Consider the following 26,385-nt stretch of genomic DNA (forward strand, 5'->3'; position numbering starts at 1 on the left):
AGATGCGCGGGAACACTAGCGTCAGGTGATCAATTTTCATAACGGCAAGGAAAGTTGTGTGAGTGCGCCACACCAGATTTTTCAGCTTGTGAATGTGACCGGTGTGGTGACGAAACCACAGTCCTGTACCTAATAAAACTGTGTAGAATTTGACAACATATGTGTTTCTATTTCAATAAGATGATGAAAATAATATAATATTTTCTGATAATCAGTTTATCAGAGATTGACAATGGTGTAATAACCGAAACCGGTCTTTCTTATTATCAATAAATCAGTGGTTTTTTGACAATTTCTTAGTCTTTTTCATTCAATAATATGATATGACCTGGCTGGCCAAGGTCTCTTGTTACAGCTCTATGAAACGTTGAAGTTATCAATTTATAAGGGATGTGAATCTCACTATAGTAGTTTTATCAATGAAAAATAACTGAAACACAAAAGATCACCTACCTAAACACAGTCAAGACCTGTCGTTAATCATTAAAAATTACAATATTCTCAGGTTAAAGGTGATTGTTTCTTGATCCATTCCGAGCTGCGATGTATTAACAGACTTTTTTCTATGTATTTCAGACAACATGCAGTCAAATATCTAAGTAAATAATCAAAATCTTTTACTTACTGATCAGTAAGTAAAAGATTTGGATTATTTACTTAAATATTTGACTGTATGTCGTGTGAAATACATAGAAAAAAGTGTATTCTAAGATTTATAAAATAGAATTATAGTACCCTTTAAAATTGATGAAATAATAAAACAAGAATACAAATTGTAACATGACTATTATAGTGAGGTCCACGTTATAATGACAGTGGATAAAGATAGAAGAATAGCGATGCCGATTCTCTGCATTAATTAATCATATTTCTACACTGTCAAAAACATAATTGGCACCGTTGTGGACCTAGAAAAGGATACTACCACCGGCTTTGTCGAATGATAGACGAGGATAGCAAAACCAAAGTTGATCAAATACTGTCATTATAACGTGGACCTCACTATAGATTCGGTGATCACACCATCGCCATGGTGTGATCACCGAAACCAGTAGTTACGTTACAATTTGTATTACTGTTTTATTATTTTATTAATTTCAAAGGGTACTATTATTCTATTTTATAAATACAAGAAATTAGCCCCGAATTATTCATACATTAAAAAAATATTCTCAGATTGTTTACCCAAAAATTTGAGGCTTGAAAACATTCATGTTGTTTGTATCAAGATTATAAAGATGCGTTTACTTTGATCAAGATCACTCTAATTCAAGTTTTGTATGAAATGAATGTATTTTGCAAACCTGAAATCAACTTTACAAGAACGCAAACTTGAATCCACTATAAATACCAATGTAGACCCTTCCTAAAAACACGGCCACACACGTAACGGTCAAACTGCAAGTATGCCTCAAAGCATCTGAGATTTCCCATCGACACGTTGAGATTTTCCTTCAGGACAGGCGCCTATAGTGAGGTCCACGTTATAATGGCAGTGGAGAAAGATAGGAGAACAGCGTGCCGATTCCCAGCTTCTGTATAGGATAGCTGATACCGGTATATCTGATGTAATAGTAACTGTTCATTCTTGTTTAAAATAATCAATTATATCTTATTCGACAAGAAAAAAATCAATATTTTGAATATTGCTAATTGATTATATATAATTACAAATCATGAATATGTTCATATTATATTTCTACATTGTTAAAAAGGATTAAAGGCAACGTTGCGGAACTAGAAAAGGATAGTGCTATCTGCTTTGTCGAATGATAGACAAGGATAGCAACACCAATTTTAATCAAATTAAAACGTGGAAATCATTATAACGTGGACTTCACTATGGAGACAGATCTTCGGATTTACCGTAGCGTGTGGAGTCGCTCCAGGGTATTGTACCCTCTCAGCTATCTAGCTCCTCTTAGCTAGTAATCAATATATGTTTCCTCGATTCTTGTGAATTCCCACATATCAGTGACAGTGACCGGCACAATGAAAATATAATTACCATGATATCTGATTGGACAGTTCACACTCAGCACGGCCTAACGAGTATGAATAGTCCCATTTGAATTTACTGGGATAATATTCTCACTGTACCGGGCAATTGCACTATCACTGGTTTATGACAATCCAGCTTTAAAATGACTGATTACTTGAACACTTTATGCGTAGACTCCGCATAATACAATCCTCAAATTATCATTGATTGGGATATCAATCTCAAATGAGGTTGATTATTCCCTGCTGCATTGATTGGGTTATCAATCTCAAATGAGATTGAATCAATCTGTTACAATCTCATCAAATTCACTCACACTATCACCAAGAATGTTCACAATAAATAACAATAACCCAATAGTAATTATCCTCATTGATCAATATATCAAAACAATCACTTGAATAAAACTTAAAAACTGAAACAGAACCCTGAAAAATATACCACTTGAACAGTTCTCAATTGATAACAGATTCACTAAAACTTTGAACGTCCATCCAAGAGAAATGCACATGATTCTCAACTCTCAAGTTAGCTTGTGATACATAAATGTTTCCTTGATAGTCTCACCCTTGAGTTATATTATATACTTAGGATCAACTCACACTTATGCGACTCAGGTCGAGAAGAGACTCGACTCTAGTCGAGAGCATGTGTTTCCAAATGGTGACACTCAGACCAGTCGATTCCAGTCTCCGCGACGTCATCATTTGAAAACACATGCTATCGACTAGAGTCGAGTCTCTTCTCGACCTGAGCCGCGTAAGTGTGAGTTGAGCCTTATAGTGAGATTCTCTTTGAACCACCAATATTCCTCACAAATAAAATCAACGTTTGCCGTTTAACGAACGCTGGCAGTTGAAAGATAATCTCACTAAATCTGAATATATACTGTGACTTGGTGCAAAATCGACCAATGACAACCGACATAAATAATGGTTCTTGTACTATCAAAAACTATAATAATCAGGTAGTTCTTGTACTATCAAGAACTATCATTGTCAGTTGTGATTGGTAGATCTTGCACCAAGCTTCAGATATATCAGTCATATACATTATACCTCGATGAGTTACAACTATTTTTCCGATCCCATTGCGACCCTATTGTTGTCAATAGCTGACTATTGACTCAATAGTCGTCCCCACGACTTATAACCTCCTTACAGGTAGGACGTAGCACAATGGTGTGCTCGAACTGAGCCGTGTAACAACCTTTGATGTCGCACAGAGGTGGATAGGATTCCACTATGCCTGCCAAAATAAGATTTATCTATTAGCTGCAGTTTTAATAAAATAGATTTAATCGATTTGGTTCTAAAAGTTATCAAGCCGAGCATTTAAAAAAAATAGTTCTAGAAGTTACTATATCAACCCATTCAGCGATGTTTCAACATTCATGATATTAATCATGCTTCAAACACCAGGTTTCATTAAAAAACAAGAATAATATTGTAGTTTCATTCAACATGCCACAACATTATTATTTCAAATGATTCATCATGCTTCCAATTAATGTTTAATTATCCATTCAATTTTAAAATTCACCCAACATGCGTTTCATAGATAACTATTTTCCATCAAAAGTTGGTTCAAGTCAATGTTTTTACTGCTTCAGTTCATTTGGTTTTGATGTATCGTTTTTCCACCGAGAGTTACTAGCCTATGTACCGGTTGCACAAAAGCCGGTTAAAATTTAATTGTGATTGATTCCACGAGAACCAATCAGAGAAGCCGTCTTGTCAAAAAGACCTTCTCTGATTGGTTCTGGTGAAATCAATCACGGTTAAAAATTAACCGGCTTTTGTGCAACCGGGCCTATTTTGTTCTAGTTGAAAAAGCTGAATCAATTCATTGCAATTTCAATGACTTAATTTAGCAAGCTTTCAATATTAATTTTTAAAGGTTCATTCGACCATTTTGTAGGCTAAGGGCCGTTTGCACAGTCAAAGCTTTAACTCGATTTAATCAGCTGGTGGCTTAAACTCACAATGAAACACATTATAACAAACTAGACTTGATACGGATTTAATCTAGTTTAAAATTAAATTTAGTTTAAACTGTAACTGTGCAAACGGCCCTAAGAGGCTCTCAAATTGCCTCAACTTCGCCCACAGCAGTAATAAAATTATTTTATATACAGTATTAAAATTACGACATTTCATCAATCTTCCATTTTCAATTTTCGGACTGTAGTGGTTTAGTCACATAATGCAATGCTTTATCAATGGATCTTTGAAGACCCATATACACAAAGACACATCAGTGAATTTTAGATTCGGTCTTTGATAGACCGAAATGATTGATCAATGGAATGATTGATCGGAATGCTTCAAAGTTGTGGGTTCGAATCCCTAAAAACGCATGGATTTGTATCATGTCATTATAACATCTCATTACCCATGCACAAGACAGTACTTACGTTGTCATCGTTCAGCAAAAACATTATACATTCACCATCATTATTATTACTTCATAATGAATTTAAAATGGAGAAAAATGATTAAAATAGAGTCAGCCAGCCGAAAAATCCAAGAAAAAACCAACACATGCAGAGAATGGTTACAACAAATTGTGTGAAATTGAATTTCAAGCATTAGCAGCACCAAATAAGTAATCTAAATTATTATACAGCATTCAGCATGCTATCAACACATTAAAAGTTCCCCTTTCAAATTTAAATCTCAAATTTGAGGCTATATTAAATCGTCTTTACACCTATGATTATACGTTCATAAGGCATCAATTTCCAGTTCATAACTGTGGATAATATACAGAGTATAAATGGAAACTGTTCTTCATAATTATTATAATAATATTTTGCAAAACTAATGACAGCCATTGTATCCTAATATTTCAAGGAACTACTAAGCTACTTTTGAAACTATGAGATAATTTTGAAAAATCCCGAGATATAGGTAAAATTTGCGATGTTTCAAGAGAAAGCATAACAAAATAAATAGAGATCATCCTTCCCAGTATCTTACAGATGATTTTTTCTCTCGAGGAAATAGCATTTCAGCAAGCTAATACCATAGAGAAAAGATAGCATAACAAGATATCCCATGGTATCATGGTTCATGTTCCAAATTCCATTGTTAACTGAAGCCGATAGTCCTAGTAGTTGTTTTTAGTGAAGCTATTTGACGCTGATAGTCTCTCTAACTGTACCGTTCTTACACTCTCACCCGGCCAAAACAGTAATATTATACAGTAGTCGACATTAATCAGCTCGAGTTAGAATAACTAACTAAAATATCGGCTTGAATTGGAAAATAATTGACTTATACGATGAGATATCTTCTTATGCTATCTTTTCTCTATAGTATCACCATAAATGATACAGTATCACTACAAAATGATACAGTACAACCACAAAATGATACAGTATCAACACAATCTGGTACGGTATCATCTCAACTTGATGCACAACACCATAATTTGATACAGTCAAAATGAGGTTATTGTATCACAATCTATAATAACTTTGCTTTCCTTTCACTTCCACTAACAATATACCGTAAAGCTTATATAGTATCAACGCAAAATGATACAGTATCAACACAATCCGATACAGTATCATCTCAACTTGATACACAACACCATAATATGATACAGTCAAAATGAGATTATTGTATCAAAGTATGAAAAAATTGCTTTCCTATCGTTTCCACTAACAATATATCGTAAAGCTCACGCGTTTTATTACGTGAAGCTCTTTATAGTATTTTTCTACACAGGGGAAAAAAATAGTTATTTGAAATTGAGTAAAGATGTTTGAAGTGAGTTGTTACCTTTGTCACAGAGATCCTTGAGCGCCATCTGATACTTGGTGCAGCCAGCTCTGTCCAGCCAGCGCTTGCAGAACGCCAGTGTGCCGAAATTGTTGTTAATTGTACTCAACAGGCTTCTAGATGACGCCAATCTGAAACGCACATCACGACAATTTCATTACACATATTGAATACCTTTGATTCATCTCTTTGATTGATGGTGGATCATTATTTACCTAATTACTGAAACACCTAATAAGACAATTTTAATATACAGAGGATCATTTATCAACTAACCGCTGTCAATTTCGTTCGCCAGAACACATAATAATAATAATAATAATAAATAAATTTTTGACTTTATTTCTGCGTTAAAAAAAAAATACAGAACATGTGAAAATTAAAAGTAATAGAAAACTAAGCATGCAGTATTATCATTCTGCTCCACTATAGAAATACAATGAGAAAAAAAAACAAAACGAAGAAGCAAAAAAAAACAAAAAACAATACAGTTAATTGCTTACTCTACTAGAGCTACACTGCGAACGAAAAATACATCAAAAAGACTACTCTACTAGAGATACAATAAAATAACAGTGGACAGCAATTCAAGATAGAGATTCACAAGTTACAAAGATTATAATACATATACAACACACAATCAGTATAATGGTTCAAAGAATAATTATGTGTTAACGATTTGAAGTTGATTGATAAAATCATTCGCAAGTTACCGTCGAACGTACAGTACAAACCCACAATCAGCCGACAAGTTGAAAGTAGGAACTCACTATGCTCGTTCAATCCATCTTGATTTGTTCATTCAATGAGAATCTACTCAACACTAAACAAACCTGTACCCAGCGACATTATGGTGAGGTCCACGTTATAATGGCAGTGGAGAAAGATAGGAGAACAACGTTGCCGATCATCTGTCTTGTCCTCTGCCTTCTATGGACGGTAGCTGATACAGGTTTATTGATGTAATATTAACTGTTCATTCTCGTTTAAAATGATTAATTATATTTTATTAAGCAAGAAATTATATTTTTCAATAATTTTCCTAATGAATTTTCATAATTAAGATTGAATATTCTGTCAATTAATTATTAATTCTACATTGTTGAAAGACTATCAGAGTAAAGCGAGAAAGAGATAGCGCTATCCACTTTGTTGAATGATAGAAAAGAATAGTAATATCATTGCTAATCAAACACTGCCATTATAACGTGGACCTCACTATAGTAGCGTCAACTATAAATATCAAAATTTCAAAATTTTTAGTTTAGTCATTAGTTTTGGAGTGGAAATTGGACTTTTTGAAGTAAAAGTGTAATCTTAACCTTATTCTTTTTTGAAACATTTATTTGTAAAAATTTGGGAGAAGACAGTTTTGGGCTATGCCTGTTGTCATCTCCCAATCATATTATATTTATTATAGTTATGATTTGTAATTCTCAATGAAATGAAATGAATAAATAAATAACTATAGTCCACGTTATAATGGCAGTAGCAACACCAATGTAATCAAATACTGCTATTATAACGAGTACCTACCTCACTATAGTGATTAAGGCTTCGACGTAGGTCTGCAGGTGGAAAACCGCTATAATGGGAAACATTGTAGCGTTAGGCTTGGCGCACACCAGTTAGTCAAGACAAGACAAGACATGATCAGACACGTTTAGTCACAATACTTCACATAGTTGCTTATGAAGACATGTCTAATTGCAACGACTAATCAGTGTGAGTTACGCCACAAGCAGCTATGTGAAGTGTTGTGACTAAACGTGTCTGATCAGGTCTTGTCTTGACTAACTAGTGTGCGCCTAGCCTTAGTGTGCTCGATGACTGTTGGTCTGACAGTCGTGACGGACAAGTGAAACGTTATGTTAATTGCCAGCCTAACGTTAATGATACTATAGATAGGAAATCGGTTTGCCGAGAGTGTAGCCTTACCTGAGTGGGACATACTCGGCGTCATACTTCTTCATGTAGTGAGATACATCCATGTCGTTGTTGACGAGACCCCTCCCTGTGGAGCCGAATGTCTCAATGGCATAGAACTCGTTTTCCTCCATTACAGTCGCCTCGCCACCCTTCACAATAGGCACTGTCTTGCCCGCGTGAATTCCTAACAAACAACATTCAATCAATTAATCTGCTAGTACTATAATAAAGGAAAGAAACGGCTTATACACAGCTTATATACGTGATAGGAATTCAAGAATGACGCATCATCACATCTCAACTACTCAACTGATTTACTTTATTTTCAATACCTAATTTTCTATTTTCAATTATTCAAGACTTCAGTAGGTCAAGTTTAAAGTCTGTTAAGTTTTTAATTAGACCATTGTGGAGCACGAGTAACCTTCTAGTCTATAATATAACAATGGAAGGAATTGGCTGATACATGTACGGGATAGGAAATTCACGAATGACGCATCATCACGTCTCAACTACTCAACTGATTAACTTGAAATTTTGCATATAGATTCTTGATTTGCCGAGGATGCTTATAAGCCTATTTTAAATTCTTCAAGATTTCAGTACGTCAAGTTTTCAGTTTGACTAGTTTTTAATTGGATCCTTTCAGAGCACAGGTTACCTACTAGTACATCATAAAAATTCTGAAAATAGATCATGATTAAATCAATGACTACATCATAAGGCTGGCACTAACGGTAGAACATAATGATAAACATGCATGATCCGCAATCGTAATACATTTGAGGTGTCATCACAGCAGTGATTACAGCGAAACGCTTCGAGCAAAATTGTTTGATGAAAAGGATGAATAGACGAGACAACACAAGAATATTAAATTATACACTTTTTTCTATGTATTTCAGACGAATATTTGACTGCATGTCTTGTGAAATACATAGAAAAAAGTGTGTTAATACATCGCAGTTCGGAATGGATCAAGAAACCATCACCCTTATTAATTTATGTCAACCACTAGGCCTACGTTTCTCCAGTCATTTTCAACTGTACAGTCGAAAACCCGAACGTTATACGCAGTTACAGTACGCGTCCCGTAGCTTTGCCTCCGTGTCTTTGAAACAGCATATTGGCAAGGTATGGTTCGCGGGGTAATATTCACGTCTATAGTGTGGTCCACTTTGTCGAATGATAGACAAGGATAGCAAAACCGAAGTTGATCAAATACTGTCATTATAACGTGGACCACCTATATGAGAAAACATCAGGTTTCAGCAAAGACCGATATAGACCCACAATGCCTACGCCTTCCCCAATGATAGCTCTGACTTGAAATTGAAGGCCACCATTGGGGTATTTTAGCACGAGATAATATTATATCTATATATTTGTATTATAGATTACAAAGGCATTGGTATGTAATAATCTTATAGGTTGCCCCCTCAATGGCCGATTTCAATTCCAAGCACGACACTAGCGCTGCATGTGAGTTTATGCATATTTAAGGTCTTTGGGTTTCAGAGACCCTAGATCCCTAAATGGAGGAATCTACCTACACACAGAGATTCTTCATGAATGAGAGAGTTGCAACGTATCACCAACAATGGAAAGAGCATGTTGAACGAATTTCAGCTGATGGGCTGTGTTGTGATAAAAGGACGTAACTCCAAAAAGTTCCTTGTGTATCTTCCCGGATGCAACACGTTGCTTTTGAGAAGATACAGAAGAGCATCTGCTGCTTATGGAAAGATACATATCCGAAAAGCTTCTTGTGTATCTTTTCGGATGCAACACGTTGATTTTAAGCAGATACAAAAGAGCTCTGCTGCTTATGGAAAGATACATTTCCTAAAAGCTTCTTGTGTATCTTTTCGGATGCTAAGTTACACGTTGCTTTTGAGAAGATACAAAAGAGAATCGGTTGCTTATGGAAAGATACATTTCCAAAAACCTCCTTGTGTATCTTCTCGGATGCAACACGTTGCTTTAGAGAAGATACAGAAGAGGATCTGTTGCTTATGGAAAGATACATTTTCAAAAATGTTCGATGTTTTTGAACGGGTAGTATTGCAGTCTAGTGACCCTCCGCCGATAGGCAAAGCTACAGGACCCGGACTGTACATGAGACTTGTGTGTGCAGTAGTAAGTGCGCTCTTATTTATTCATTCATTTATACATTGATAGATACAATATAATTCTCAATTATGAATGATTGGGAAAGGAACAACAGGCTTAAAGCCCACAACTGTTCCTTTCATAATAAAATGATGACTCTTGCAGACCATCTGTTACACAAAACTGTTCGTCTATCACAACGATTCAAAAATATCCCGTGAATAAGTAACGTTAAGTACGCTACACACAGTGACAATATTAGCTTCCACGGGAATGCGGAATTGAAAAAGTCATGTACATTTGAGTTCCGGACATTTCCAATTCCGCGTTCCCACTAAGCCACCACTACTGTCCCTGTGAACAGACTGCTTTAGATGCTGACCTAAGTATAGTGAAGTCCACGTTATAATGGCAGTGGAGAAAGATAGCAGAACAACGTTGCCGATCCTCTGTCAAGTCAATACCTTTTATAGACGGTAGTTGATACAAGTTTATTGATGTAATATTAACTGTTCATTCTCGTTTAAAATAATCAATTATATTTTATTAAGCAAGAAATTATATTTTTCATTAATTTCATAATTATGATGACATATTTTGTTAATGAATAATTAATTCTACATTGTTAAAATACGATCTGGCAACAGAGCAAAGCGAGAAAGAGAAAGCGCTATCTGCTTTGTGGAATGATAGACAAGGATAGCAATACCACTGCTAATCAAACACTGCCATTATAACGTGGACCTCACTATAGTAAATTTGACAATTGACTTACAAATCATACTTACTGTATGGAGAAATGGAGTGACCATTGAGGTTACGAATCGACTTGACCTGATAAGTTTTGCCATCTAATTCCACTTCATAGGATTCCATAACTTCTTGGATGGCAGCTCCCACGTCACACAGGGCTACATCTATTCCTGCCGCCTGAAATTTATAAAAAAATATGAGAAAAATCTCTTACCAATAATTATTGATGGATTGGTCTCGACTTCTAATGTTTTGTCATGAGACACAGATACATCATACATGGTCATGAAACATCAACGAATAAATTTTTCAATTTCAATTTTTTTTTTTCAATTCAATAAATAAGGATTTAATAAGGATAAAACTTTAAAATAACAAGCTCATAATTTTCAATTTATTTACCTTAATTCCAGTATTGGTAGCTTCCCTCACAGCCTCCAATAGTTTATCGTATTTCGGATTGAAAGTCAGTGTAAATGCACAATCTATAATACGACCTGAAAAACAAAAAAAAAAAACAATTTTAAGAGACATGAAAGAACAAGACATGAGGAGCAAAGTAAGGAAATGAGAAGAAAGAATCAAAGTAGCCAACAAGATTTTATTATGATTGGGAAGATACATGCAGAATATTGCATTATTGCATTCAATTTATTATTGTAGGATGAATGTAAATGTTGGGTCTCAAATCCTTTCCTCAGGGACATTGCTGCCCTTGGACACATGCACAAGTAGCTACAATTCTATATCAAGTATGTATTATTGACAGGTAACCATGCTCCGCAAGGGTCTAATTAAAACCTTGACAAACTGAAAACTCGACCAACTGAAATCTTCAAGAATTTAAAATAGGCCTATAACCATCCCCGGTGAATCAAGAATCTATATGCAAGATTTGAAGTAGACCAGTTGAGTAGTTCAGACGTGATGATGCGTCAAACATAATTTTATTTATTATTATTAAACGAAAATCCAAATTAATTGCTGTAATTCACCCCGAAGACTTCTGCTACTGCAAATATTGACAACAGGGTAAACAGCTAGATGGAAATTCAATAATTTTTTAATAGTAGCGCTCATCGAATTTCCATCTAGCTGTTTACCCTGTTGTCAACATTTGCAGTAGCTGAAGTCTTCGGGGTGAATTACAGCATTTAATTTGGATTTTCGTTCAATAATAATAAATAAAATTATGTTTGTCGCATCATCACGTCTGACCTACTCAACTGATTAACTTCAAATCTTGCATTTAGATAATCACCGAGGATGGTTATAGGCCTATTTCAAGTTCTTCAAGATTTCAGTAGGTCGAGTTTTCAGTTTGTCAAGTTTTCAATTGGATCCTTGCGGAGCATGGGTTACCTGCTAGTAATACATAATTGATATAGAACTGTAGTTATTTGAGCATGTGTTACCAAGGGCAGCAATGTCCCTGAGGACATTATTATTTTTCATTAGCATTTGAATAATTGCAATATCTCAGTGATTTCCACCAGTAAACATAATTTTCCTATCCAGAACGTGTGTATAAGCCAGTTCTTCATTTATTATATAGTATAGTAACATTCATATATAATAGTATAGATTATCATTTTAGTTACCATTGATATGAGTGCCGAAATCGATTTTGGTGACGTCATCATGCTCCAACACTGTTGGATCTCCCGCGTTGGGAGTGTAGTGTGCAGCACAGTGGTTACGGGAACAACTGAAAATTATAAACAATTATAAGAAATAAACTACCAGAATTTCTTATACAAGTTAACACATCACAACTAAATATGAATTGCTGTAAAAGGAGATTGAAGTTGTACTGAACAAAAATACTAGATATTAAAAATCGAAATTAACATCAGATTCAGATTTAGTATGAATAAATACTAGAATATCACTTTCCCAACTGCTCAGAAAGTGACTTGAAGTTGTCATAAACACACCGTCCTAAACAAGTCCATATTGCAAACCAGCCACTCCCACAAAGATCAATTCAATCACACGTCACAGCGGCTTATTCAACCGAGACCAGTATCACGTCATTTTATTAGATTTGTGATTGTCACAGCTTCTTAGTCCGTGCAAACCTTAGGCTGGTCACACACCGATTAGTCAAGACAAGACTAGTCACGTTTAGTCACAATACTTCACATAGTTGCTTATGGAGTCATGTCTAATTGCAATGACTAGGCAGTGTGAGTTGCGTGAGTTGTAACTAAGCGTGACTAGTCTTGTTTTGACTAATCGGTGTGTGGGAGGATCAAGATCTCTATCGGCGAGGGAGGATCCAAGAGGGTCCACACAGTCGAGAGGATGACCGACCTTCAAAAAATAAAGGTAAATTAAATCATTTCAGGATTCGATGACTAAGGTGCCCTTCACTACAATAATAGGAAATTCGTATTAATACATTTCACAGTAGATATACCTTGGCATTTTTCATGAGCTGGCTTTCTGTTCTATAAATGAATCTTTCCACTGCTATTTATGATTATATATGAGGCAATTATTTCAAACTAAGGAGATCCACATTTGTTAATACTGATACATAATTTATCTTGATATTAATTCCCAAAACTACGTTCAATGCATCAACTACTATACTCCAGAGGGTACTTGAGAATCATTATCTCTATTCTTACTAATAATTATTACATCTCTTACCAAAATTATTTCCATAATTAATAATTTTCGAAATGCTGAATTTCAAATAAATTGGATGATTAACATACGTTATAGATATGGATGTAATCTATAGGTAAAGATAGTAATCTCCTATATAATGATATCTTCTACTGTTGCCACAGCTTGAACAATAGAAGCTAATGTGTGAAGAATTATTGATAGAACAGAGGGGTGGGTAGTCTGTTCATATGCTTATATAGGGGCTGTGTTTCATTTAACGTTATCTTAGACATTCATCACTAAACTATTACAGTTCTCAATTTACTACTTTTATCGTTATTGCAACTCCCAATAGTTAATTATACTTCTAATACTATATAATATTTTTCACACTTCACCGTTCAATACTATTTAAAACTCATCTAAAATAATCTAGCACTTTCTCCATCGTCTCCTCTACTCCTTATTTTTTCTTTCTCGTTTCTCTTCTTGATCTTATATTTATAATGATTACTTGAATATTGTTGTTTGCGATGATGATTATTATTCTTTTCTATTCTTCTTCTTCTTCTTCTTCTTCTTCTTCTTCTTCTCTTCTTCTTCTTCTTCTTTTTCTTCTCTTTCTTTTTCTTTTCTTCTTTTTCTTCTCTTTCTTTTTCTTTTCTTCTTTTTCTTCTCTCCTTGATTAATTCAAGATCACAATGCGATGTTCTATTTCTTATTCTATAGTTCAGTTTCATAAGTTCTGTGATTTTTCCACTTGCTATCCAGCATGTTCAAATGTTTATTTCTCTTTCTATATCTATTTATCTTTCTACCTTTTCTCTTTCTAACTGATTACCTTCTACTAATATCCATATATTTATCCATATAATATTCGATTCTTTCCCACATTAAATCATACTATTCCTCTTCAATTTTATGCGAATATTATTCATCATCAGTTGTATTATGTATCTTTCCTCTATTGATAACTTTCTTCAAAGATTTTTCGTTTTTCTGCTGGCTTCTTCTTCTCTTTTTCAGTTGTTACTGGATCCCATTTTGCTCTATCTCCACCATGAACACGATCTTCCACTACTGGATTTCATCTCTCTGTATCACCACTTGGACTCGATTTTCCACCACTGGATTCCATCTCTCTCTGTCTCCACTTGGCCTCGATCTTCCACTACTGGATTCCTTCTCGCTCTACCTCCACTTGGACCCGATTCTTCCACTACTGGATACCTACTCGCTCTATCTCCACTTGGACCAGATCTCCCACTACCAGTTCTTCCTCAATCTTCATCTTATTCACCATTAGGATTATTCATCACCGAAACTCAACACATCTACATCTTATTGTGTTTAGTGAATCTTTGAACTAGTGCTTTAAATAGTGAAGGGAGCCGAACTGTCAAGGCATACTGAATGCACTCGAATGAAGAGACTTTTTCATTTAGGTTAAGTTTTCTCAGTTTCATCCCCATTTCCCCCGTCATGTGTCGTTCTGAGGTCGGTTCACGATTGGTCTGCTGCTTCCATGATGCCTCTCACTGACACGTCAGCTCGCTCGCCCTCAAGTAGGTATGATTATTTCAATAATAGTAATAATGACGCAGGTATGTTTCTAGCAAATAAGCTCCACTCTTTCAAAAAACTTTTCAAGGCTGCTCACCTTAACGTACAATCCCTCAGTTGCCACATTGATGAACTCAGAGCAATCTTCCGTTTTCAGGACTTCAATATAATCGGAATTTCCGAATCATTTTTGAAGCCTAGTATATCATCAAATTTTGTTGCATTGCCTGGATATAATCTTTTCCGGAATGATAGATTAAATAAAGCTTGTGGGGGTGTAGCAATTTATGTGAAAGATGGTATCAAAACAAAAGTTTTAATCACATCTAAACAAGAGTATTGTTCCAGACCAGAGTTTATGCTACTTGAATTATCCTTATCTAGTAATGATAAATTACTCGTTGGTATCTGTTATCGCCCACCAAAAATAGGTCATTTCACAGATTTCGAAAGTGCCTTGCTTTCTCTTATGCCTTGTTATAACCGTATACTAGTTATGGGGGATATGAACACCGACTTGAACATGACGAATCGTAACTTTGACTACTTTCAACTGACTACAATTTTCCAATGCCTAAACATGACTATTTTACCCCTCGATCCAACTCATCATACTAATGAATCAGACACACTCATTGACCTTCTCATTGTTAGTGATCCCAATGAGGTTGTTCAAGCAGGCCAAATCTCAGTCCCAGCTATTTCTAGACATGATTTGATCTACTGTGTACTTTCCCATAAGATACCCAAGCCAGAACAGAAAATTATCACTTATAGAGACTTCAAAAACTTTGATGAAGCCGCCTTCCTGACTGATGTGGCTCAGACTCCATGGCATCAAATTGAAGCATTACCCTCAGTTGATGACATGGTCAAGACTTTCGAGAATTGGACTTTGACTTTGTATGACAAACATGCACCTTATGTGACAAGGAGGATTAATAGAAAACGACGAGTACCGTGGATGACTGAAGACATACTTAAGATGATGGGACGTAGAGACAAAGCACATAGAAAATTTAAAAAGACATTTGACTTGGACAGTTTGATAGAGTATAGGAGCCTTAGAAATAGGGTTAAACAGGAATTACGGAACTCAAAGATTAGGTACTTGAATTCGTTTATGACAAACAATAGACAAGACTCTAAATCACTTTGGCAGGGAATAAAAGAATTCGGGCTTGGCAAACAGAAATCGAATCCACAAATTGACTTACCATTGAATAATATAAATGACCATTTCGTTTCACACTCTAACCAACGCGACGAAGTTGTCATTGCTAATCATATAGATGATCTTGAAGAGCAGGTTACAAACTTAGATTTACCAATCACTGATCAATTTCATTTCCATCCAATCTCAGAAGAAGACACTTTCAGAGCAATTCAACGTATTCATAGTAATGCTACGGGTGTAGACAAAATTCCTATTAAATTTATCAAGAAGATGTTATTTGCTGTTTTACCAACCATTACATACATTTTCAACAAGTCACTTGAAGAAGGCATTTTCCCTGAAAACTGGAAGTTTGCTCTGGTTCGCCCTCTAAATAAAGTTCCATCACCCAATAAAGTTGAGGATTTTAGACCAATCAGTATTTTACCTGCATTGTCCAAAGTGCTAGAAAGACTCATTCATGCTCAAGTTGTAAAATTTCTAGACAACAATAGTAAGCTTCATAACTTTCAATCAGGCTTTAGAAAATTCCATTCAACTGAGACAGCTCTGCTTCGTGTCACTGATGATATAAGGTTAGCTATGGACCAAAGAAAATGCACCATCCTCACCCTATTTGATTTTTCTAAAGCATTCGATACTGTTGATCATACAGTCCTTCTGAATAAGTTGGCTATTCTTGGTTTCAGTCACAACTCGTTAGTTTGGTTTAAATCCTATCTATTAGGTAGGAAACAATGTGTATCTGTCGGTGACAAAAAGTCAACTTGGAAAAACGTTATGCATGGAGTACCACAAGGTTCAATTTTAGGCCCTCTCCTCTTCACTTTGTATGCTAATGACCTTTCTTCCATTATCAAATTCTCCAGTTTCCATACTTATGCAGACGACCTTCAAATCTATTTAAGCTGTCCCATAACAAAAATTAATGAAACAGTTGGAATAATGAATCAGGATATCAATTCGATAGTGGAATGGACAAAGAAAAATGGCCTTAAGCTTAATCCCATCAAAACACAACCCATTATAATTGGATATTCTCGTCTTATAAACAATATGACCTTGAATCGATTCACAAAATTAGTGTAGACGGTAATGACATTCCTTACTGTAGCTCAGTTAAAAATTTAGGCATTATTATGAATAATACTCTTGACTGGTCAGAACAAGTGAACAAAACTTGTAAAAAGGTATTCTCAGCCATGCATGCATTGAAGAAAATGCACGATATCCTCCCTAGAAACATTAAATTATTATTGGTTCAATCTCTCATCTTCCCACATTTAATGTATTGTAATTCTGTTCTTAATGATATGCAAGTCACTCTGAATGATAAACTACAGCGTTGCCAAAATTATTGTCTACGTTTCGTCTACTCTCTCCAACGCCATGATCATATCACCCCAGCCCACATTGCTAGTTCAACATTGAAGCTTCCCGATCAGAGGCTTTTTCGAATAGTCAAGCTTGTTAGAGATATCTTGAAATACGGTAATCCGAACTATTTTAAAGATGATTTCAAATTTGTCTCTGAAGGTAGGAGGATAGATGCTTCACATACTAGAACCGGAGAAAGTACTTTAAGGATACCCAATCATCGGACTACTATTTTCACAAAATCCTTCTTAGTCAGTGCCTGTCGTGCATGGAATACACTTCCTGTTTCTATCAGGTCTATCGAGAGCCGAGCGAGCTTCAACCTGACTTTAAAAAAACATATTTTGGAACAAATGACTGAAACTGTCCGACCCTAGAACGATCACATGACAACCATCCCTCACCCATTCCACCATATAAACCTTTAACCATGTTATAGAACGAATTGTATATATATATATATATTATATAAACTCATGTTATTTCAATTATCCACTGCATACTGCTGTATATTACTGAAATTTGATAACCCTGATCTACTTTCAGCCTACTTCATTTTATTAATCAATTATTTGATCTTATCTACCTATATAATTATTTTACTTTATCAATTTTCTGTTTTTTTTTCTCTTCAATATTCATATTGATTAAAACTCTTACAATATTTCCATTAATAAATGAATCCTTAGTTTAAATAACGAAATTAACGTTTTGGTAGAGAGTTAGTGGGGAGGATATTTTTAATATTCTTCCCAAAGAATGGACATTGATATGTCCAAAGCTCCGCCAATTTATGTAGATGCATAACAATATGATTATTATCTATAGTTATTATACTACAAATTGCTTTTTCATATCATATACAGTTCAATAGTTATTTTCTTAGTCTATATTATGTAAATTCATCTATAACTTTGCTGTATTGTAAGCTATTGTATATAAGTGTATAAGCCAGTATATATTTGTAATCTACATAAATAAAGTACTCAATCAATCAATCAATCAATCAATCAATCAATCAATCAATCAATCAGCCTAAGTTTGCACCATGAGGCTTTATGGCCAATTTTATTTCAATACAACAATATGAGTACATTCTTGCCGTTTTCATGCTAATTCTATTGAAAAGGATTTCGCTCATACTCTCACACAATTATTTCACAGACTCTCTGGATTCTGTGAATCTAGCTGCGCTGTTCTCGGTAACAGCAATGCTGCTGCAAACTACGGTTTGCACAAACTATTATCTGTTCATTCAACAATCAAACCATGAGATATCTACTTGAGCTATATTTTCCCTTTGGCATTATTTAGGCTCAACTCACACGACTCTATAAATCTATAAATTTTATTAGATTGATTAGAAATTGACAAACTCAAGTGTATCAATACATCATATATTTGCCAAGTGATGTTCAATATGATATAAGGACGGCAAAAATCGGACTCCCAAAAATCGATGTGTGTTAGGCTCAACTCACACTTACGCGTTACGCGACTCAGGTCGAGAAGAGACTCGACTCTAGTGGAGAGCATGTGTTTCCAAATGGTGACACTCAGACCAGTCGATTCTAGTCTCCGCGACTTCACCATTTGAAAACACATGCTCTCGACTAGAGTCGGGTCTCTTCTCGATCAGAGTCGCTTAAGTGTGAGTTGAGCCTTAGTATTGCACTCAATAGGAACAATTACTATAAAAATAATGAATAAATACATTTAGTTAACTACTGGCTGTTATTACTGTTTTGGCTGAGTGAGAGTGTGAGAACGGCACAGTATGAGAGACTAACAGCGTCACATAGCTTCACAAAAAACTACTATGATTATCGGCTTGAGTTAACAGTGAAATTTGGAACATAAACGACCTATACCATGGGATAACCTCTTATGCTATTATTTCTCTATGGTATCACCATAAATGATACAGTATCACCACAAAATGATTTCAACACAATCTGATACTGTATCATCTCAACTTGATACACAACACCATAATTTGATACAAAACTTTGAATGAATTCTACAATAAATTCATGGCATATCTTCTTATACTTATGCTATCTCTTACTCTATGGTATCACAAACAAAATACAATATTATTACAAAATGATACAATATCACCACTAAGTGAATCAGTATCACCACAAATTTATATCAACTCAATCTGATACTGTATCATCTCAACTTGATACACAACACCATAATTTGATACAAAACTTCAGAACTTTGAATGAATTCTACTGAATGAATTATGTACAACTCATGGGGTATATTCTTATGCTATCTTTCATCTATGATTGCACTCACCCAGTGGGAAACGCGAGTCCAGCTTTGAGACCATTCTCGCCAATCAGAGCTCGTGACGTCTTCTCCAGTTCTTCACAGATCTCGATCATGGTCATGCCACTGCGCACCCACTTCTGGATATACTGCCGGGTCTGTCTGCAAAGCAAACAACATCAAAAGTCAGTTTCATGTATAATATAATGAAGGAAAGAACTAGCTTATGCAAGTACGGAATAGGAAATTCACGAATGACGGACGCATCATCACGTCTCAACTACTCTACTGATTAACTTGAAATTTTACTTATATGTAGATTATCAATTCACCGAGGATGGTCATCGGCCTATTTCAAATTCTTCAAGTTTTTAATTAGACCCTTGTGGAGCACGGGTCACCTGATAGTCAATAATATAATGAAGGAAAGAATTGGCTTATACACGAACGGAATAGGAAATTCACGAATGACGCATCATCACATCTCAACTACATTACAAACTTGAAATTTTGCTTATACGTAGATATTCTCAATTCACCGAGGATGGTTATAAGCCTATTTTGAATACTTCAAGATTTTAGTACGTCAAGTTTTCAGTTTGACGAGTTTTTAATTGGACCCTTGCAGAGCACGGGTTAGCTGCTAGTTTGATAGCTAGTTAGATGCTCCATACATAGACTTGAAATGGTAGACTACACCTATAGGTTGGTGAATGTTACTACAGAGATTCCAATATGAACTGGTAATGGCTTCACAATCGGAACTAATATTTTGTAATTTCAATAGAATACTTTGAATTATTTACATTCGATATAGATTTTAAATTCTTCAAGATTTCAGTAGGTCAAGTTTTCAGTTTGTCATATTTTAATTTGTTAGTTTTTCATTTTCTACCGAGGATGGTTATAAGCCTATTTTAAATTCTTCAAGATTTCAGTAGGTCAAGTTTTCGGTTTGACGAGTTTTTAATTGGACTCTTGCGGAGCTCGGGTTACCTGCTAGTAGAAAATATGAATAAATATAATAATATAAATATTTTGGATATGTTGAATAAGTTTATATATAGTATGCTTGCCTGTGAGCCTCAGCCGCCTGCCTAGCCTCGTTGTATATATCGGTATACATACGATCGAGCGCCCGTTTCTCCTCGCTTGTGAATCGGTCTTTAGCGCTGCGAGAGTCGTTCACAACTGGATACTCCATTATCTCGCCCTCTGGGTAACCACCGCCTGTGAATCGGTCTCACAATTAATCACGCAGTTCAAATGTGAATCGAGCTTTCAATAAAAATCATACAAGAGATAAGGTTCAAAAGATATTCCACTTTTTTTCCTAAAAAATTCAGTGCAATTATATGCTGCGCAGGAGATTACCATTTTCATAAATAAGAATTACATAAATAAATAACAATCTGCTATGGAAAACAAGCTATGTTTAACAACAATGCATTGTTTAACAACAATGTAAGTTAAACACCACAAACACTTACACAACAAACTCAAAAAGTTTTCTGTAATTTCTATACGATGCGTGACGTCACTGTTGTGACGTCAAGATGGGCGGATTTGGCAGTAGATGTTGGCTTCATCTACTTTCAGTATGAATATACAATGGGCCATGTCTATTCTATAACTGGTCTAAGAATCAAACAACAGATACAGTTCAAATGTGAATAGGGCTTTGAATTATTAATCATAAAGCTGACACTGTTCACATTGAATGGGGCTTGCAGTTGAACATAAAACAAGAATACTTGAAATGTGAATGGGGGATTGAATTGACCATACAATTTAAATTCGAAATTTTATTTATTTATAATTTTTACAAAGTAGTACTGATTGAGAGAGAAAAACTAAGGACAATCCTTGTACCATTTTTCTTCCAAATTTAGATAAAATTAAAAAAAAATTGCAACATCGTTAAAGTACAAAGTGTGGAGGTACCGCTGCCGACAATCGAGAAAGAATTACTTTGGTTCTTATGAGAGTGTTCACAGATTTGGAATCTGCCAGTCTGTGAATACTTCCATGAGATTCAAAGGTATTCTTTCTAGATCGTCGTATGAGTAGACGAAATTGTACCTTGTAGGTTATAAAATAGAAAAGTCTTTCAATTCTAAGAAAATAGCCTGCATTGTGAATTGAGGTTTTTGTAAGGCACATTACAGAAATACAGAAGAGAGTTCAAATTAAATATATTGAATATCTCGGTGGCTACTAGCAACTAGACAATGGACAAGACAAGCAACCAATGTAGACAAGTCCGAGAAACTGTAGTTTCTCGTACGTTTTGAGTCGCACTAGCGAGTGAGTATAGCCTAAGGGTATGATCACATATGAATGTGTATATGTGCAAGTGCAAACTTGGTTATGCATGACCAAGCGTGCAAATGAGAAACTAACTAGGAAAGAGCAATAGGAACACTCACACTGAGCGCGTGCATTTGTTGGTGCGTTCAGTGTGAGCAACTGCATTCACGTCACAACGTGTTTTAATGACTCTTTCCAGATTTTGTTTTTTAGCTCATTCATGATCTAACGTGCGCTTGCACGATATACGCATTCAATGAGATCATACCCTTAGCAGATACGTCCGCTACGTCTACTGAAGACGTATTTCTAGCTACGTTACGCCATAGCATAAGAAGATATCCCATATTATATAGTGCGGTCCACGTTATGACAGTATTTGATCCAACTTTGGTTTTGCTATCCTAGTTTATCATTCGACAAAGCCGGTGGTACTATCCTTTTCTAGGTCCACAACGATGCCAATTATGTTTTTGACAATGTAGAAATATAATTAATTAATGCAGAGAATCGGTACCGCTATTCTTCTATCTTTATCCACTACCATTATAACGTGGACCGCACTATAGGTAGTTTATGTTCCAAATTTCAAGCCGATTTTTGTTAACTCCAGCCGATTAGATCATTCCAACACATTATTCTCAACTGTCGACTATTGTCCATTATTACTGTTTTGTAGGGGTACGCGTATAAGAACGGCACAGTATGATCGACTACCAGCGTCACATAGCTTCACCAAAAACAACTACTAGAACTTTCGGCTTGAGTTAACCGTGAAAATTGAAACATAAACATCCTATACTATGGGATATCTTCTTCTGCTATATTTTCTCTATGATTACGCTTGGTATATAAATATCTCAAGGGAAAGATCTCTATTTTCTAGATAATTTCAAATCCTAAATTCCATAAAAACTGAAACTGAACGTAGATTGGAATCAGTGTCACTATACGTTAGGGCAGTGTCATATGCAAATGCAGTTAATTTACCGTAAAGATTTGCATTACAAAGCTCGTTTATATAATACAAGAAATAGAATTTTATAGAATATAACAACACAATACATGAACTTCAAATTGAAGACTGACCAGTAAACAACTCAGACACAGCAATAGTGGGCGGATCAGTCTGACCGGCCGCACCTCCGCTTTTGCCACCACCCTTAGCACCGCCGCCGCGACGCCTCTTCGACTTTTTCTTGGCCTGGTCGCCGCCATCACCCGCTGACGCATCAGCCGAAGCCTCCTTCTCACAGCTGATCTCGATCTTCAGATCAGCTATGGCCACTGTCACCCCGTTCTCCTCCCCTTCCTCGCCTTCACACGGCACGTCAGCTGATGCTTCTCCAGCTCCTAAAAAATAAAATTAAATTGAAATTTGGAAATATTAAATTGAGTGTAAAGTATACCGTAACTCGTAAAGAAAAATGAGTAAAAAAATCAATATAAAAACATATGGTACCGTTTTATTTAAAACATTTCAAACATTTTTGAATGTCTAATTTTTAGTGGTTGTTTATTTTATGTTGGATGTCTCTAGCTAATGACAAAACCTGCATGATGAACATGTTGTGTGTGTGCGCATGATAAACATGCATGTACTAAGGTTATTGGCCAGCCAATAAGGGTTCCATTACACAATAAATACTTTTTATGATATATGATAAACTTTCATCTGATAATTTCCTATTGAATCATTTTGTTCAAACTATAAATTATTTGATGATTATAAACGATCAAACGTATAATAACATTAATAAGACAGTAAAGAAGTTAGAGGTTTCTGAACATGTAAAAAGTGACATAAACATTACTAAAATTATATTATATTTTATTATTATTAAAAAAAAGAAAAACTGTTTATTATTCCAGTAGGCACATAAAAATCAAAGGGCAGTAATGAATAAAAATACCCATATCTATAAATTGTTAAAGAGTAAAATATTGTTGAAAGGTATTTAGTCTGATAAAGCTTTGTGTTTGAAAAGTGTATAGTCACATTTAGAGGTTATAAGACAGCTTTTTATTTTCATGGTGTTAAATAAGAATTTACTGATGCGCTGACTGAAAAAATATTATTAATAGTTTTATTAGACTACTATCATGAGATCTAAATTTAATACTTTAGTTCAAAGTAAATTTATAAAATTATAATAAAATACCTAATAAATTAATTGAATGCAACAGCGCATGGGAAAGCTAACCTCCGCTGTATACCAAAACAAATCAGATAATCTTTCAAACAAATTCAATTGATAAAAACAAATAAATAATATTGTAAATAATTTATTTTATTGCACTTACCAGCCTTCTTTTTCTTCTTCTTGCGCTTCTTTTTCTTTGAAGCTTCGGAAGCACCATTCTCAATTCCTTCGTCGTCTATCAAATCGTCATTACCGTTGAATTCGTCTTTCAGTTTTTCAACTGATTTTCCCACTTCTTCAACTACGGCTGCCATTTTATTCAGCAGCAATTATTTACGTGTTATTTTAATATTTATAAATTTTTGTAATCTACTACAGCTTGAACTGACAAAATAGGATAAATTTTGCAAGTGTCTGCTCTGCTTGCTTCTTGCTTGCTTGCTGTTTGAAGAATCCACTGCTCTTTGTATCTTATTCGCTGCATCTCCCACTGCCATCTATCGCCGTTGCAGAGCTCCCGCTTCATTTTAAACTGTTATTTCCGTATCACTTGAACGTCGCTGAAAGAAAAATATGATTTTTGTTCAAAGAAAAATAATATATTTTGTAGAAATTTGAATGAAATAAAAAATGGGATTTTTTTACTCTCAAACAAGGAGCATGGATACCGATACGAGAAAATTTGGAAAATAAGGTCTTAGATGCAGCATTTTAGTAACTAAAGTGTTTTTTAAAGTGGAAAAAGTTGCTCGTTTTTCAAACTATGGATTATCACTTTGATTAATTTTAATCACCTCCACAGCTAATACTGTCCAAAACTGGATTTAAACTGAATTCTAATTCTTATTTTAATATAACACAATATAGACAATTTAATACAATAGTGAATAACAACATAGAAAAAGATGAAGTTACATATAAATTTAGAGTATAATATTAATAATTATTTAATAGTTAGATGAGATCAGGCATGATTTAATAAGGATGGGTTGTATAGGATGGAGAAGATTTATGGAGGATAGAGATGCTTGGAGGAATGTTGTGGAGGAGGTCAAAGCCCACAATGGGCTGAAGAGCTGAAATAAATGTCAATTATTCGTCTATAAACACCTAAATACAATTCAACCAATAACACATTAAAATACAATTCAACAAACCCGATACATTATACACATAATAAAATCCAATCTATAAATAAAAATCGAGCCTCAAATTTTGACACTTTACGGTAACTTTTTTATATGTGCACCGAATTTGATGATTTTTTTAGTTGTGTACGTTATGTTCAGGACCAGGTTTATGGCCAATCAAATTTATAATCCGACTTCAGGACTCTTTCCTAAGGTCCTTCAAAGTTTACATGTAATCCTTATGGGATAAGATTTGTGAGCTAGAATGAAATTATGATTCTATGTATCTCTTTTCTGTATAGGGCTACTTGTAATATATAAATATAAAGAAAAATAAAAATCTCAGTACCCTTTTTGAAATATTTAATCACAACATATGTCGGACATTCATGCCAATTTCAAGTGGTATGAAGTAAACACTTGAAAATGGCATCAATGTCCGAAACATGTTGTGATAAAATATTTCTTTATATTTATGATTCTATGTTTATGATAATCAATTGGGCAATAGCCGGTACATAATACACTATAAGAATATGCCGTTATGTTTTGGGTGCAATTTTAAGCTGGAGCATTACCTCCTACTGTAGCAAGCATAACGGCCGGTTTAAAGAACGAAAGAAAAGAGAAGGCAAGAAGATTGTAATAAATAGAATGAGAAGGAGAAAAAGAAGAGGATGAGTCAAGAAGTAAAAGAAGAAGAAAAAGAAGAAGAAGAAGAAGAAGAAGAAGAAGTAGAAGGAGAGGAAGAATAGAAAAAGGTGAAGTCCGGTCAATATTGTTATGTAACTATATCATGATGATGCTGCGTTGGTGGAAGATATACTGTTTCCTTTCTAGCAAAAAATTATGATGACGACGATAATGATTGGGATGATGATGATGATGATGATGATGATGATATAAAGAGGTGTGCATTGTGTAAGCAATATCCATAATAATATTGGAGTTTGTTGATTAATGAAATATCGTTGAATAAATGTTCTATCGGGTCTTTAACAAAGTATATAATGAGGTATCAGATTATTCAATGCTTTATCACCTTTTATCTCACCTGTTTTATCAATGTAATATAATAGCTAAACGGTATGTAATCCATAAATCAAGGTATTGTTCATGAGAAATTATGATGTAATTCATCATATCTACCTCAAAACTCTCCTGATTTTCGATTAGGAAACAACAATGATGATCAGTTTTT

At 34.8% G+C, this 26,385-nt stretch overlaps 2 protein-coding genes across 5 annotated transcripts in view; both read right to left on the reverse strand.

Annotated features, from left to right (window-relative positions):
- Positions 1-26,385, reverse strand: part of LOC111056978 — a 486,313-nt gene that overhangs the window by 80,759 nt on the left and 379,169 nt on the right. The window lies entirely within an intron of this gene.
- On the reverse strand, positions 2,356-24,522 carry LOC111056983 (methionine aminopeptidase 2). Its single transcript, XM_039439633.1, has 10 exons — positions 24,215-24,522; positions 23,000-23,263; positions 20,677-20,830; positions 19,628-19,762; positions 12,186-12,292; positions 10,987-11,081; positions 10,620-10,761; positions 7,729-7,903; positions 5,791-5,921; positions 2,356-3,250 (listed from the first exon to the last, which is right to left on the reverse strand). Exons 1-10 carry the CDS (start codon positions 24,366-24,368, stop codon positions 3,129-3,131), a joined length of 1,479 nt encoding a protein of 492 aa, XP_039295567.1. The 5' UTR covers positions 24,369-24,522; the 3' UTR covers positions 2,356-3,128.

This window comes from Nilaparvata lugens, chromosome 13 (assembly GCF_014356525.2).
Source record: "Nilaparvata lugens isolate BPH chromosome 13, ASM1435652v1, whole genome shotgun sequence".
NCBI classification, from domain to species: domain Eukaryota; kingdom Metazoa; phylum Arthropoda; class Insecta; order Hemiptera; family Delphacidae; genus Nilaparvata; species Nilaparvata lugens.

Coding starts and splice junctions, on each gene's coding strand:
- LOC111056983 (XM_039439633.1), bottom strand. CDS start 24,368: ATGGCAGCCGTAGTTGAAGAAGTGGGAAAATCAGTTGAAAAACTGAAA. Junction 19,763..20,676: donor CAGGCGGCTGAGGCTCACAG/GCAAGCATACTA, acceptor TTTGCTTTGCAG/ACAGACCCGGCAGTATATCC. Junction 5,922..7,728: donor GCCGAGTATGTCCCACTCAG/GTAAGGCTACAC, acceptor TGTGCGTTTCAG/ATTGGCGTCATCTAGAAGCC.